At 32.3% G+C, this 13211-nt stretch overlaps 1 protein-coding gene across 1 annotated transcript in view; it reads left to right on the top strand.

Moving 5' to 3' along the window:
* LOC127728932 (uncharacterized) overlaps window positions 1-13211 on the top strand; it is a 34379-nt gene that overhangs the window by 15236 nt on the left and 5932 nt on the right. The window contains exons 9-14 of the mRNA XM_052236510.1: window positions 2523-2607; window positions 5421-5480; window positions 6010-6186; window positions 9832-9976; window positions 11190-11298; window positions 12286-12358. Of these exons, the coding sequence (XP_052092470.1) occupies window positions 2523-2607; window positions 5421-5480; window positions 6010-6186; window positions 9832-9976; window positions 11190-11298; window positions 12286-12358 (649 nt within the window). The remainder of the gene's footprint in view (window positions 1-2522; window positions 2608-5420; window positions 5481-6009; window positions 6187-9831; window positions 9977-11189; window positions 11299-12285; window positions 12359-13211) is intronic.

The raw sequence follows: 13211 nt of genomic DNA, 5'->3' as shown, positions 1-13211 counted from the left end.
TTTTTCTACCTCCAGAAAGCCGTAATTGGCATAACTTTTCGGAACGTTTTTTTTTTTTTTTATAGCTCTTTAACTTCGTAATTGATTTTGCTTCCCATTGTTTTAATTCGAGTGCCTCTGATGACTTTTATGTAGACGAAACGCGCGTCTGACGTACAGAACTATAAGCATGGTATCTTCGATAAAACTTCAGTACTGACTATATTGATTTAGAACTGTTTGGCACTCAGGTGAATGGTATTAAAAAAAAAACGACTTAGAAAAGTGTAGGACAAATAACCCCCGATTAACCATTTCAGAATTTGGCCATTTTCAAAAATCTGTCCATCTTCACTCAGTCTAAATTAGTTATTAAAAAAAATGAGTAAAAGAAGTACGCAATATTGTTAAAAAAATGTTAAGGTATATTATATATATATATATTCTTTTAAATAATAAATTGTTTAAAAATTTGAACAATTTTCTGATTTTGACCGTGTGAGTAAAAAGGACTGCCTGACTCTAGTGTGGGCACCATACAATCCGTCAATGCATGAAGGCGTGTTCTTTTTAAACACAAATTTTTAAGATTTATTTAATCAAATTTACATTGACTTGACACAAAAAAAGCCTAATATTTTGGTACAAGCAGCCAAATTGTTTCTAAATTATATTACTTTTAATGATATACATGAATAGTATAATATTCTGATTAATTTAATGCAGATACGTCGTTTGTTGTTTCACTGTTACGTCATAAACATCGTGCAGTTGAGATATATGACCAGAAATCCTTAAACATAAATTGATACAATTTCGTTATACTTTCGTAATATTTATTAATAACCTTAACTCCCACAAGCATAATTGACACCCCCTCCATATTCTGTATCTATGCTGGTCTCAAGCTAGAAGTCTATATTACAATGTTTTTCGGTGGTAACTGACTGCTAAACTTGTTTTTTCGTTTATTGTTGTAATATAAATTAGGCCGTTGGTTTTTTTCGTTTGAATTTTCTAACAATTTTCCATCCTGGAACATTTTAAATATAAAAATAAGGAGATGTGGTATGATTGCCAATGAGACAACTATTCACCAAAGTTCAAATGAAGTGGATGTAAGCAATTATAGGTAACCGTACGGCCTTCAACAATGAGAAAACCCCAAACCGTATGGTAGGCTATAAAAGGCCCCGACATGAAAAATATGAAACAATTCAACTGAGAAAACAAACTGCTTAATTTATGACAAAACAATTTACGAAAAACAAATATGACAGACATGAACCAACGACAACCACTGAACTACAGGCTCTTGACTTGGGACAGGCACATAAAGAATGTGGAGGGGTTAAACATGTTTGTGAGGGCTCAAACCTCCCCGTAACCTGGGACAGTGGTGTACCAGTACAACATAAGAACAAACTATTAAAATCAGTTGTAAAAGGCTTCATTCGTTAGATAGATACAAATAGAAATACTTCTAACAAAAACACAGAGTGGACGTGGACGGGTACTTATACATCCCCACAAAAAGAAAAAAAAACAAAAAAAAAACACCAAGTACAGATCTGAGAGTAATCGCTGCTAGTTCAAAGCCAATAACATATAAAAAAAAAAAATATGTATCTAAGACTAACATATCAATCAGTGCACATCCAACATCCAATGGATTTAGTGTGCAGACGTCATTAACAGTCAGAGAAAAACCTGACATTATGCAATGCCAAACTATAGGTATCGACAGATTGTAGTATCGTGAAAGTACATATGTGAAATACTTAGTTTTGTTTTAATTTACTGATAACAAAGTCAATATTAATAGCAATAAAAACAATATTCAAAGATTTAATTACAGTGTTGAATAGGTAACCTTTTAGAATAAGTTTATTTAAAGGATTGATACCAGGATCGTATCTAAATTTCCGGACTCCTTTTACAACATCACCGTAAAATTTAGGATGTGCTATATCGTTTGAAATATGTTTTCTACAGGTACAGCCAAACTTGCAGACCAAATTTTTGTATCTATGGAAGAATTTAGTAAAGATTTAAGTAATTTGTGGTAACGAAATCCCTGACTTAATAATTTACTAGTAATACATAGGTTACGCTCTACTATATGGTATGGAATTAGCCCATTGTTGAAGACTGTACGCTGACCTGTAATTTGTTACATTTTTGTCCACTGGTCTTCAAATGGATAGTGGTTTTATTGGCAATCACACCGTTTTTTTTTTATCTTTTGTATATTTATTTGAACTGTAAAAGTGTGCAAATAAAATTTAAAAATGTGTCTGCTGATCTCAGAATGAACCGTTTTTTTTTCAATTAATAGAAATGTTTGAAGACCTTATAACCAAATATACAGGACAATTGAAAATACGTTAATTGCTGACATCTACAGACGTTTAAACATGTCTGAAGATATGTTATTCATAGTGATTGTTTTTATTCTGAAAGCTAAAATTGACGTTGATGAAATCTCTTTTTTTACTTTTACTATTTAGTATTTTTATAGCAAATCAGTCTTATCCACACAGGTCAAGCGAGACAGTGTATGCTAAGCAAAATGGAGGTCGTTATACATTTGTCAAGGAATACATACTGTCACTACCCAACGATCAGGTAAGTAAAGAAGTCTAACAACTCGATGACTCGATGATAATACATGCATCAAAAGAGATTGATTGATTGTTGGTTGCTTAACGTCCAGTGGCAAATATCATCAAAAGAGAGAACATATTTGAAAGAAATCGACAAAGATTTATATCAGTATGATTTAAAAACTGTGCAAGTAAAACTGGACCATTTACCTAGGTACAAGACACATGTTGAGATATATCTTACGTCTTATGTCGACAATTTACGCGTTTTAATTTTGAATGGTATGTGCCTTTTATGAATTCTCTCGATATCTTGGTAAATGGGTATTTTTTTTTATTATAAAACAACAGTATCTTTATCAACATTGATCGGATGTGGATTAGAGCTTGATGTATATTTAAGGAATGACTGTAATATTTTTTTCCGTCTTTGATGAAATAACATAAAAAAATGTGGTGCACACTGAATAGAGCTTGATGTATAATTAAGTAATGACTGTAATATTTTTTTCTGTCTATGATGAAATAACATAAAAAAATGTGGTGTACACTGAATAGAGCTTGATGTATATTTAAGGAATGACTTACATTTTTTCTGTCTATGATGAAATAACATAAAAAATGCAGTGCACACTGAATAATCCGCGTAGCGGGTTATTTAAAAGTGTGTGCCACATTTTTGAGGTTATTTCGAATAGACAGAAAAAATATTACAGTTAATCCTTATTATTTAATTCTAAATTCCATTTTCAAGGAGTAAATCATGAAAAAACTTTGATGACGTCACGGTCACATGATACTTTTATGTTTATGAGCTGATAGACAAAAATCTTTTAGCCAATCAGAAGACGTGTTACATCCAAAATTAAATTATATGGTAAAAACCGCACGTTTCAAATTTCTCAATACAGAAACGAATACTTTAGGAAGGAAAACTTTGTTGCAGGTTTTGCCATATATACAGCAACATCTCATCTGCAAAAAAAAAACTGCTGGAAATTCATCAGAAATCGTAGGGTTATACAGTGCTTACAAAAACAAAATATCATAAATAGCGTCTATAAATTATCCCAACAATGTAAGATATGTACATCACCAATGTAAAAACGCTCAAGCAAATAAGCGCGAAGAGAGATGATTTCTGAGAAAATACCCACAAAAAAGAAAAGAGGGCGACATTTTCCCTCAAAAAACACTATAAAAATATTTCACGCACTTAATATGAATATGAGGAGATGTGGTCTGATTACCAATCAGACAACTATCCAACATCCAGTTAAAATGAAGTGGTAGTAAGCAATTATAGGCCACCATACGGCCTTCAACAATGAGAAATACCCATACCGTACGGTCGGCTTTAAAAGGCCCGGACATAAGAAATATGAGACAATTCAAACGAGAAAAACTAACGGCCTAATATATTACAAAACAATCTACAGAAAACAAATCTGACGAACAAAAAGCAACGACAACCACTGTACTACAGTCTCCTGACTTGGGACAGGCACATAAAGAATGTGGCGGGATTAAACATGTTTGTGAGCGCTCAACTCTTCCCCTTACCTGGGTTATTGGTGTATAGTGCTGTAACAGCACAACATAAGAACATATTGTAAAAATCAGTTGCAATTGGCTTAACTCAAAAGGTTGGTATGAGGCACACACACCACTTACATAAAAACAGTAGTCATAAAGCGAAATTAGAATATGGATGCCTCTTAATTGTGAAGAATGAATGTAAATCATGTTCTTAGTAAGGGATTATTCTATTATTTGGGTCTATTTACAGTTCAAAACAAAGAGTTTCTATAAATGAGTTACAACTGTCCCGAAGCACATTTATCAGATTGGAAGAATTTATCACACAGTGATTGAAACTGACTAAAAGTTCAATTGTGAAACAAACAAAAATCTCAAAATAAGTTGAAGTTTACTGGTGCAGTAAAATTTGTACCGTGAATGTCATTATGAAAATATTAATAACTTCAAATTACTAAAAAAAATTAAACAATACCAAAGCAAAGCAAAAAAAAAAAAAAAAAATTTCAGATAAAAAAATAACCTAAATCTTTAGCTTTCCAAAACTTTGATTACTTAATCAGTGGTTGGGAAGAATATTTATTTCCAGTATTCCGATGAAAAAAAGCCGGAATTTAATTTTGAACATATTAAAAACTTTTAAAGGCATTATTTTTGAACATTTTTGAACATTTCCTTGAAATAATGAAATATTATTTGATGTAAAAAGCCGGCCCAAAATATTGGCTGTGAAATTAAATTTAGTTGTAACTCAAACATATTTATTGATTTAAACTGTAAATAAAAAAAAGGATAATTCCTCACTAAAATATTACATGATTTACATTCATACTCACAATCAAGAAACATATCCAATTCCTACCTTTTCTTTCTACTGTTGTGTCACCTAATATCTATAACGCTTTTTTAAAAAACAAATATTTCCCAAATGATATGAAAGTCCTTACATCAGTAAAACTAATCCATAAATGACATGCCCAAAAAGGAAGTCATGCATCAATTATAAACATTGCACTAACAATTGAAACTAATTCTTGAATATATCATTTGAGCCTTGAGCACTTTACAATATTCTAAGTTTGTAAGAGCATGATAATCCCTTACTTCATGATAAGTACTCGCTTACGCTCGTACTTAATCATGAAGAAAGGGATTATCATTCTCTTACATATACTAAGAGTACTCTCAGTGATTGAACGCTAGTTCAAATCTAATTACAACTAATAAGTAAATCATGTTAATATTAATAACACTATCAATTCAACTGCATATTTTCCATTATCATTCTATCTTCAGGCATTCTGGAATGATCTATTATCAAATGGAACTCAGTGGGGACTTGTACTTTACGAACAGGTTTTATACATATTTTTATATCATTCTATTAGTTTTGAGTTTTTGTTACTAGTATTTGTTTTTGATCATGAAAACGCAATGAAGATCGGTTTTAAAAGTATGAAGTTTTACTTTATGTTATTGCAGCCTTGGCTTTTTTATTTAAAAAGAAAGGGTATGGTTTATCGATTCATGACACAAAACCTTTACTTGCATATTTAAAGAGAAAAATCAAAGGGAGACTGCTTAAAAAGATTTTCAGTCAGTTTTTGTTGTTGGTTGAGTTGTATCACCAAACATTTCAACGACTATTGATAGATACAAACAATGTCAAAGGTCAATTCATTGCATAAAACATGCATGAAATCATCATCCTGTTTTGTATATTTAGTACTGGATGGACATCCAAACATTGCTTACTGGTGCACTGTAATTTATTTTTAAGGTACATGTACCAAAAAACATTTTAACGACTAATGATAATAAAACTGTCAATTCTTTTCTTGAAACACGTCTAAAAATCATCGTCTAATCGTTATTAAATTTTTAGGACTGGCTGAACATTCAAACATTGTTTACTGGTTCCCTGCAGACTGACCTCAATCTTGGAGAAACGTGGTTAAGACAGATGGGAAACGCAGCAAAAACCTATGGATTGTCTCTTCAGTACTGCATGGCATTACCTAGACATGCGCTACAATCTCTAACTATTCCACAAGTTACGCAGGTATCCAGTTAAAGTGCGAAATGATTTTATAAGTCTTTGAACTTTATCAGCACAAGTATTTTATTTTTCATTATATACGGTAACTTATCAAATAAAAGTTAGACATACATAGTCACAGAATTTGGTTCTGAACGGATGTACATTTCGAAGGTCTTGCGGCATGCGCATCTGACTAAATGTCTCGTGTTTATTGTTATTTGTATTCATATATTTTTTTAACAGTTTCCCAGTACAAAAGCAAGAGCCAAAAATTTGAAAAGACAGTAAAAAGACTCAATCATGTTAATATATTATGAATATCTCTATGGACATGTATATGCGTGAAATTCACGTAAAAACCTAAAGTTGCTTTTAATTGAAGTTCAGCTGAGTAAAGAATGTAAACAGATAGTCCTTTTGGAAGTATACTTTGAACAAAAGTTCAGTTTTATCAATGGAAATGATAAAACATATCACGTCATCCAATTTTTCAAAATGTTACTTTTATTTTTTATTGTAGCAAATGAAAATAACACCTTATAAATTTTCTGAAATAACCTTCATCAAGAACGCTCAAATCAAAACATTTGAAAGCCAGGGATGTATAAAAACATGTACCATAGTTTGTTTAATTTTCCATTGAAAAAGTGTGAGGGTATCTACACATACACCACAGTTCCATATCAACCCTCTGATTGGTTTACCAGAAGATTGAAAATGATCATGTGGCGTATGTTAGATACCTCACACTTTTAGCCAGAACCTACAATGTAACATTTTCTTTCCTGTAATATTTTTCAACTCTAAATTTTTGCTAAAACTATAGTGTTGGGTAGTTGTCTCATTGGCAAATACCCCATATCCTTTCTTTTTCTTAAAATAAATACAACAATGAATTTTAATAACTGTATTATTTAAAAAAAAAATGTGAAACTAGAAGCCACATATATAAATCCTCTGATCGTCGAGAATGCACACTGGTAATTTCACTACAAAAAAAAATGCATAAAATTCCATTATGCAAACATTTCACTACAAAAAAGGATGGAATTCCAAAATGCATATATTCCTTTGAATATAGACACCACATAATCCACAAATTATGAAATACTGAAATAATCACAAATATATTTAACTTCCACTATTAAAATTGAACACACATCCAGTGAACAAACTTCCTACGCCTCCTGCAGCACTTTTTGATGGTTCACGATTTTCTGTGCGATTCTGAATTTCTGTGCTGTCTTCATGTTTAATTTTCTTGCAAATGCTTTCGCTCGGTTCAAGGATATTTGAGATATCCTTTAACATCTCATTGGAAGCCCTTTTATATTTTCTAACACTCTCCACTGACCTATGGCCTGTTCTGTTCATGATTTCTTGTTCTGGGACTCCTGCCTGGTAAAATGTCGTGGCACATGTCCTTTTACAAGAGTGGTTAGTGAAATACTTATCTATTCCGGCTTCTGCACACATGGTTTTCATGATATTAGACAATTTGTTGACCCCTACTGACTGTTCACCAAACTTAATACTTCCTTTATCTAGCGGTCTCCTGTAAAAGGCTGTTCCATTTAAATCACGTACAATATTCAAATATTGTTCATATATCTTAAAAAGTACTGGATTTTGTAGATAATGTTTTAAGTTTTTGGCGCTTAAGTTCCGCTGATTGAGTCCACCTGAAAAAATGAAGTATTGACATAGAGTGACATTTAAATCATACACTGAACAAAACTAGTTAATGAAATATGAAACAGTTTTATATCGCCTGGATTGGGTAAAATGTAATAAGCATACACGCTACGCAAGATATAATATACCCGTTTTTACAATGAATTTGCATAAATGAAGCACCTGTTGTAGCGCGAACCTCAACGAAGACACCCGGATTTTCTGAAAATCGTCAGTCTGACAAGTATTGTGACCCAAATTACACAAAAGAACGAATTAAAATACACAAGTTCACTGTCACAAGAAAAGAAAATACTAAAAAAATTAAACTGACCTTTGTACGTTTTGTTGGCTCTGCCCTTGAATAATATATAGCTTCCCGTCTGATCCTTTCCCAGTTCGAACTGGTCCACGGACAGATTCCGATGCTCATCTACACCTCTGAGTCCAAAAAGTTTACTGTTATAGAAAAACATGGTATTCATTATAGCTTTAGAACTGGTACTCCCAAGCAAACCCTTTCCCAGAGAGTGCTTTCTGTTTCCTCGCTTATCGCCTCTGCCTGTTTAGTAGTGGTGCCTATACCCTGTTTTGTGAGTTCGGTCATGCGTGCGCTTAAAGAACGTCTGAAATCATAAAATACACAGGCTTTTTCGTCCAAAGAGTTCATATGCACACCATTCTCTCGGTGAAATCTCAGTATGCCAACGCATAAAAGATATAATGTCTTTGGGGGATACGGCTTACCATCTTTTCTTCTGGTCTCTATTACAAACTTGCTAAGCCACTGATTTACATCATTGGCGGTAAACTGTAAAAGTTCTGGAATGGCACAATAATTACTTTTCATTCGCGCAACTCTCCAGTCGTTAAATGTGGCGACACTCCAAGTAGTATTTTTCCGTGTATTTCTGCTTTCAGTTGACTTAACTGATTTATCAATATCAATATCTTCCACAAAAGAATAGCTTGAATCCTCGTTACAATTCACAGTAACAGCCTTTTCCAATTCTTCAATAATATTATCCGCCGTAAGGGGAACCTGCGTAAGTTCAAAATCTGGCAAGTCATTCATTTCAAAATCCACTCCATATTGGTCCAAAGCCTGAGAAAGAGTTAAATCCTCCAGCTTTTCGAAAGCAGTATTTTCATTTCAGCATCTTTGCATGTTTGTGATAATGTTAGATCGTCTATACTGTTGTCCCATTCAGGAATTACATTCAAAAAGTCAATGTCACAGGTCTCCATTTTTGCAGCCATTTCAGACGACTGAAACGCGCAAACTGATAATTCAGCGGGAAAGGCACTTTTCATCACGTGATATCAGTTAATTGTGACGTCTAATGAACTTTGACACATGTCATTTACCAAATTAAAAATTTGATTGGGTATGTGTAGATACACCACAGGATGGACTAAATTTCACTCGAAAGCAAAGCTTTCTCGTGAAATTTAGTCCCTCCTATGGTGTATCTACACATACCCAACACTTTTTAATTTGGTAACTATAACGTAGAAACTATATGAGCTTTTTTTTACTGTAAAGCCAAATTGATTTATGGTCAACTTTGCCTGAATTTCTTTAAATTTTCTGAACTTATCAACGGAGAATGTCAGCAAGAATCGATGAAGATATGTCAAAGAAAGTAGACCTATCGCAAATATGTCTTTCATTCGGAAAATCTTCTTTTTTCAAAACTGAATGTATCAAGAGTTGTTTTCTCTTGAAACTGGGAAAATGAGCATGCATACCCTCGAACAACATGTTCACAAACACAACACTGGGTAATTCAAATACTTAATTGTACAAAACAATACCGAGTTTTTATTGTTAAATAAAACATATTAATCTAACTAAAGTTAGCAGCAGTATACCGTATTGATACGTGTACAACGCTTCCGTATTTGCGTAAAACCTAACTTTAATAGGTTAACGAACACAATTCAGATGAGTTTTGACTGAAGTTAGTTTTAAGAATGTTTTCTTTGAAGGTTAGAGTCAGTGAGGATTATTTACTGGACCCTTTGCAGTGGAAGATTGGTATATCATCAATATTTGCATATGCATTAAATGTCAGACCATATAAAGACACATTTTGGACTACTAAAAACGAAAGTGTCAATCCGAGATATAAAGGTAGATCTAAAGTGTTTTTTAGCTATTCATGGACATGCAAACTTTTGACACCATTCAATTATCTAAAGAAAAATAACAAGGCAATATGTATATGAAACACTGTTTTAGGTTAAACCTCATTAGTAACGCTCAAACCTTTAAGTTTAAAAAAAGACAAAGACATTTTGTATTATTAAATCTATTGAGATTTAAATAATAAAAAAGGGTTAGAATAGCTTTAAACGTTTGAGTAAAATATCACAAACTGTATTTAACTGTTGTTTTTTGGCGCGTATGAGAGTAGTAGTACACACAAAATCCTTAATAAAACATAAAAGTCGCTGAACAGTTTGTTTCCGTTATAGAAACGTCATTTAACATGTTTATCGCCGAATAAATTGTGAAGTTAAAAAATAGTTGAAAATGGATCCAAACAGTAAACAATGTTTTTTTTCTTCTTTATAATTTGCTAAATCAGTATGTTTTAAACTTCATTGTTGATAGAGAAAACTCCGAGATAACAAGGTTAAAGTTAAAAACTGATCCTTAAGACAAAAGAATGGATTTAAGATTTCCTATCTAAAACTTTCCAATTCTATGCACCAATTATACTAATGTATAATGCGTTTACTTCAGTTATTACTAAGCATCTGACTTTTATATTTGTGAGACAACAAGTGGAGCAAATACTTTTGACTTTTCTAGAGAAAATGAGTTCACCACTGGGGTAATATTGTGCTAATGTGAATCAATTACAGTTATTTTATGTAGTGTTCTGTGTAATGTTGTTTTTCTGTTTTTTCTTCGCCATGGTGTTGTAAAATTTTTTCTACATTTATTGTGGTTGATTGCTCTCTTGCTATCTTCTCCTTCTGTTGAAAAAATAAGTTGTTCTATAATTAAGTGATATATTGGTAGATTCAAAGTAGACGTTATCTAAATAAAAATCAACAATTTTTGACATCACAGCAGTTTGTAAAGTCATATGCAAATGTACACATACTATTTTGTTATCACGGAGCCGTTTATAGCATACAATACGGAACAGATTTTGCTCATTGTTAAAGGCCGTACTTTGACCTGTATTATTTGGGTACTACCTTGCCTGTAATGGATCATAGTTTCCACTGCAATCATACTACATGATCCTACATCTCTCGTAAAATTTACTAATTAATTTTCAGAGAGTAAATGGAGGATAATAAAACTGAAATCTAAATATTATAATTTGTAGGTAAAACCGAACCATCTCCATCTCTTCAGTCTGTGGTATCTACGTTGAGTACAGGGCCAGTTGGACCAGGTGATAAAATAAATATGGTGAACAAAACGGTTCTAATGAGGTAAGTATTAATATGCACTTGTATTCATGTGGGGGGGGGGGGGGGGGTTGAGAGTAGTTGTGTAAAGACCTTGATGGATTGACGAAGTAAATACAAGGGGAGGTAGGAGCAAACTCAAAACCGTCAGTCTTGTAATTTTGTACGCCAGACGCACGTTTCGTCTACAAAAGACTCATCAGTAACGCTCGAATAAAATGAAATAAAGAAACCAAATATAAAACGAAGTTTAAGAGTATTGAGGACCCAAAAGTAATATAATATACGTACAAAAACTGAAAGATCATGTGTACAATTACGACAGCAAAACACCAAACTGTTTATATAAAGGAATATCTACAAAAAAAAAATAAAATAAATAAAAGGAAAAAAAAAACGGAATGAAATGAAACCACAGAAATTTGAAACTGATTTTTACTAAGTAAAACGTTTTTGTTTTAATTTTTGTCAGGTTGTAATGATTATCATTTTTAAATTCATCTTATTCTACAATTTATTAAAATAACAATCAACAATAATCAGTATTGTTCAACTGCTAAACAATCAACTAAGCTCAAATGTTATCACTTTCATTCAACGCTAGACACTACAATCCTACATTGATTTTAACCTTGAAATAATATCACTTTGAAACGAACTCTTTAAATGCGTAATGAAACCATACTTTAATGACAATGATTCAGTCTGAATTTTTTACTTCAAATTTAGTGTTAAGATATGATATTTCACATTTCTATTTTTTTTTTAATATGTAATTTCTGCCCCTGCTACTGTAGTGTATGCACAACTATAATTGCTATTTTAATACAACATATGCTGTACTACGTCTTGTTATTCATTTCTAATTAGTGTTGGCAATATGAAACCATATCTGTTTGATGAATACATGAATGCCAGAAAAACAACGATTAATAAAATCACTAAATTGATCCACTATTGTTAAATGAAAAACCACTATTACAAACAGTTAATTGTAAGTGTCAATTTAAGGTGTTGCAATGATGACGGCTTGATTTTAAAACCATCAAAACCTGCCACTGCTATTGACAAACAGATAATCAAGGTATTTCTTACGTTGAACTATTTTTATTATTTACTACTATTGCAGTCAGTTTCAATATAATGTTTACTTTTGGGTACACCTAGGTAGAGGGGTATACATCTTAGATCAGTATTGCGTTTGTAGTAGTCATTGTCACCCATTCTTTTTTGTACTCGTGTGAAACCGAAGTAAAACAATCTGTGTTACTTAAAGATTGCAAAAAAACAATTGATTCCCCCATAGCCGACAATCGTAGCAGACTTTAGAAAGTTAATTTTTAGAACAAAAACTTGCTAGAATTGAAGAAAAATTATTAGGACAGTACTTTTAGTTACACAAATATAGAAACCGTGGCTTTTCTTAACGCAATTTGTACTTTTCTCCCATGCCTATCAATTCTGCGGTTAAAAATACATGAATATATGAAAAAATTCTCATGTCCTTTAGGGCTAAGGAAAATATATGGCATAATACATGAAGAGTCTTGTAATAAACAAATTCCACTACACACACCGACCTATCACGAATTTTATTCTGAATACCATATTATCGTCATAAAATGGCTGCGCCCATAATATCTAAAGGTTTACTGTAAAATGTAAGCTATGAAATATATTCATGAAGATTGTTGATACAACCATACAACTGATCTTGCAAATTTACGTCCCATATTCCAGGTGTATCTCCTTAATCAGCCCAAGAAGCAGGTTAACTAGACAGTCCTAGTTTAAAAAAAAAACAGTGCTTACTAGCATATCCGTTGGTTGGCTAGCAGTTGTTTGAAGAAATGAAAACAAACTTTATAAATTTAATCTGTCCGAAGCGCTTTTCTGGATTTACTTTAATCAGGAATTCACAAATCCGCATATTTGAA

Source organism: Mytilus californianus, unplaced genomic scaffold, assembly GCF_021869535.1.
Source record: "Mytilus californianus isolate M0D057914Y unplaced genomic scaffold, xbMytCali1.0.p SCAF_2, whole genome shotgun sequence".
In the NCBI taxonomy this organism is placed as follows: Eukaryota; Metazoa; Mollusca; class Bivalvia; order Mytilida; family Mytilidae; genus Mytilus; species Mytilus californianus.
Note: the sequence above shows the minus strand (reverse complement) of the source record. Positions and strands in the feature narration are given on the sequence as shown.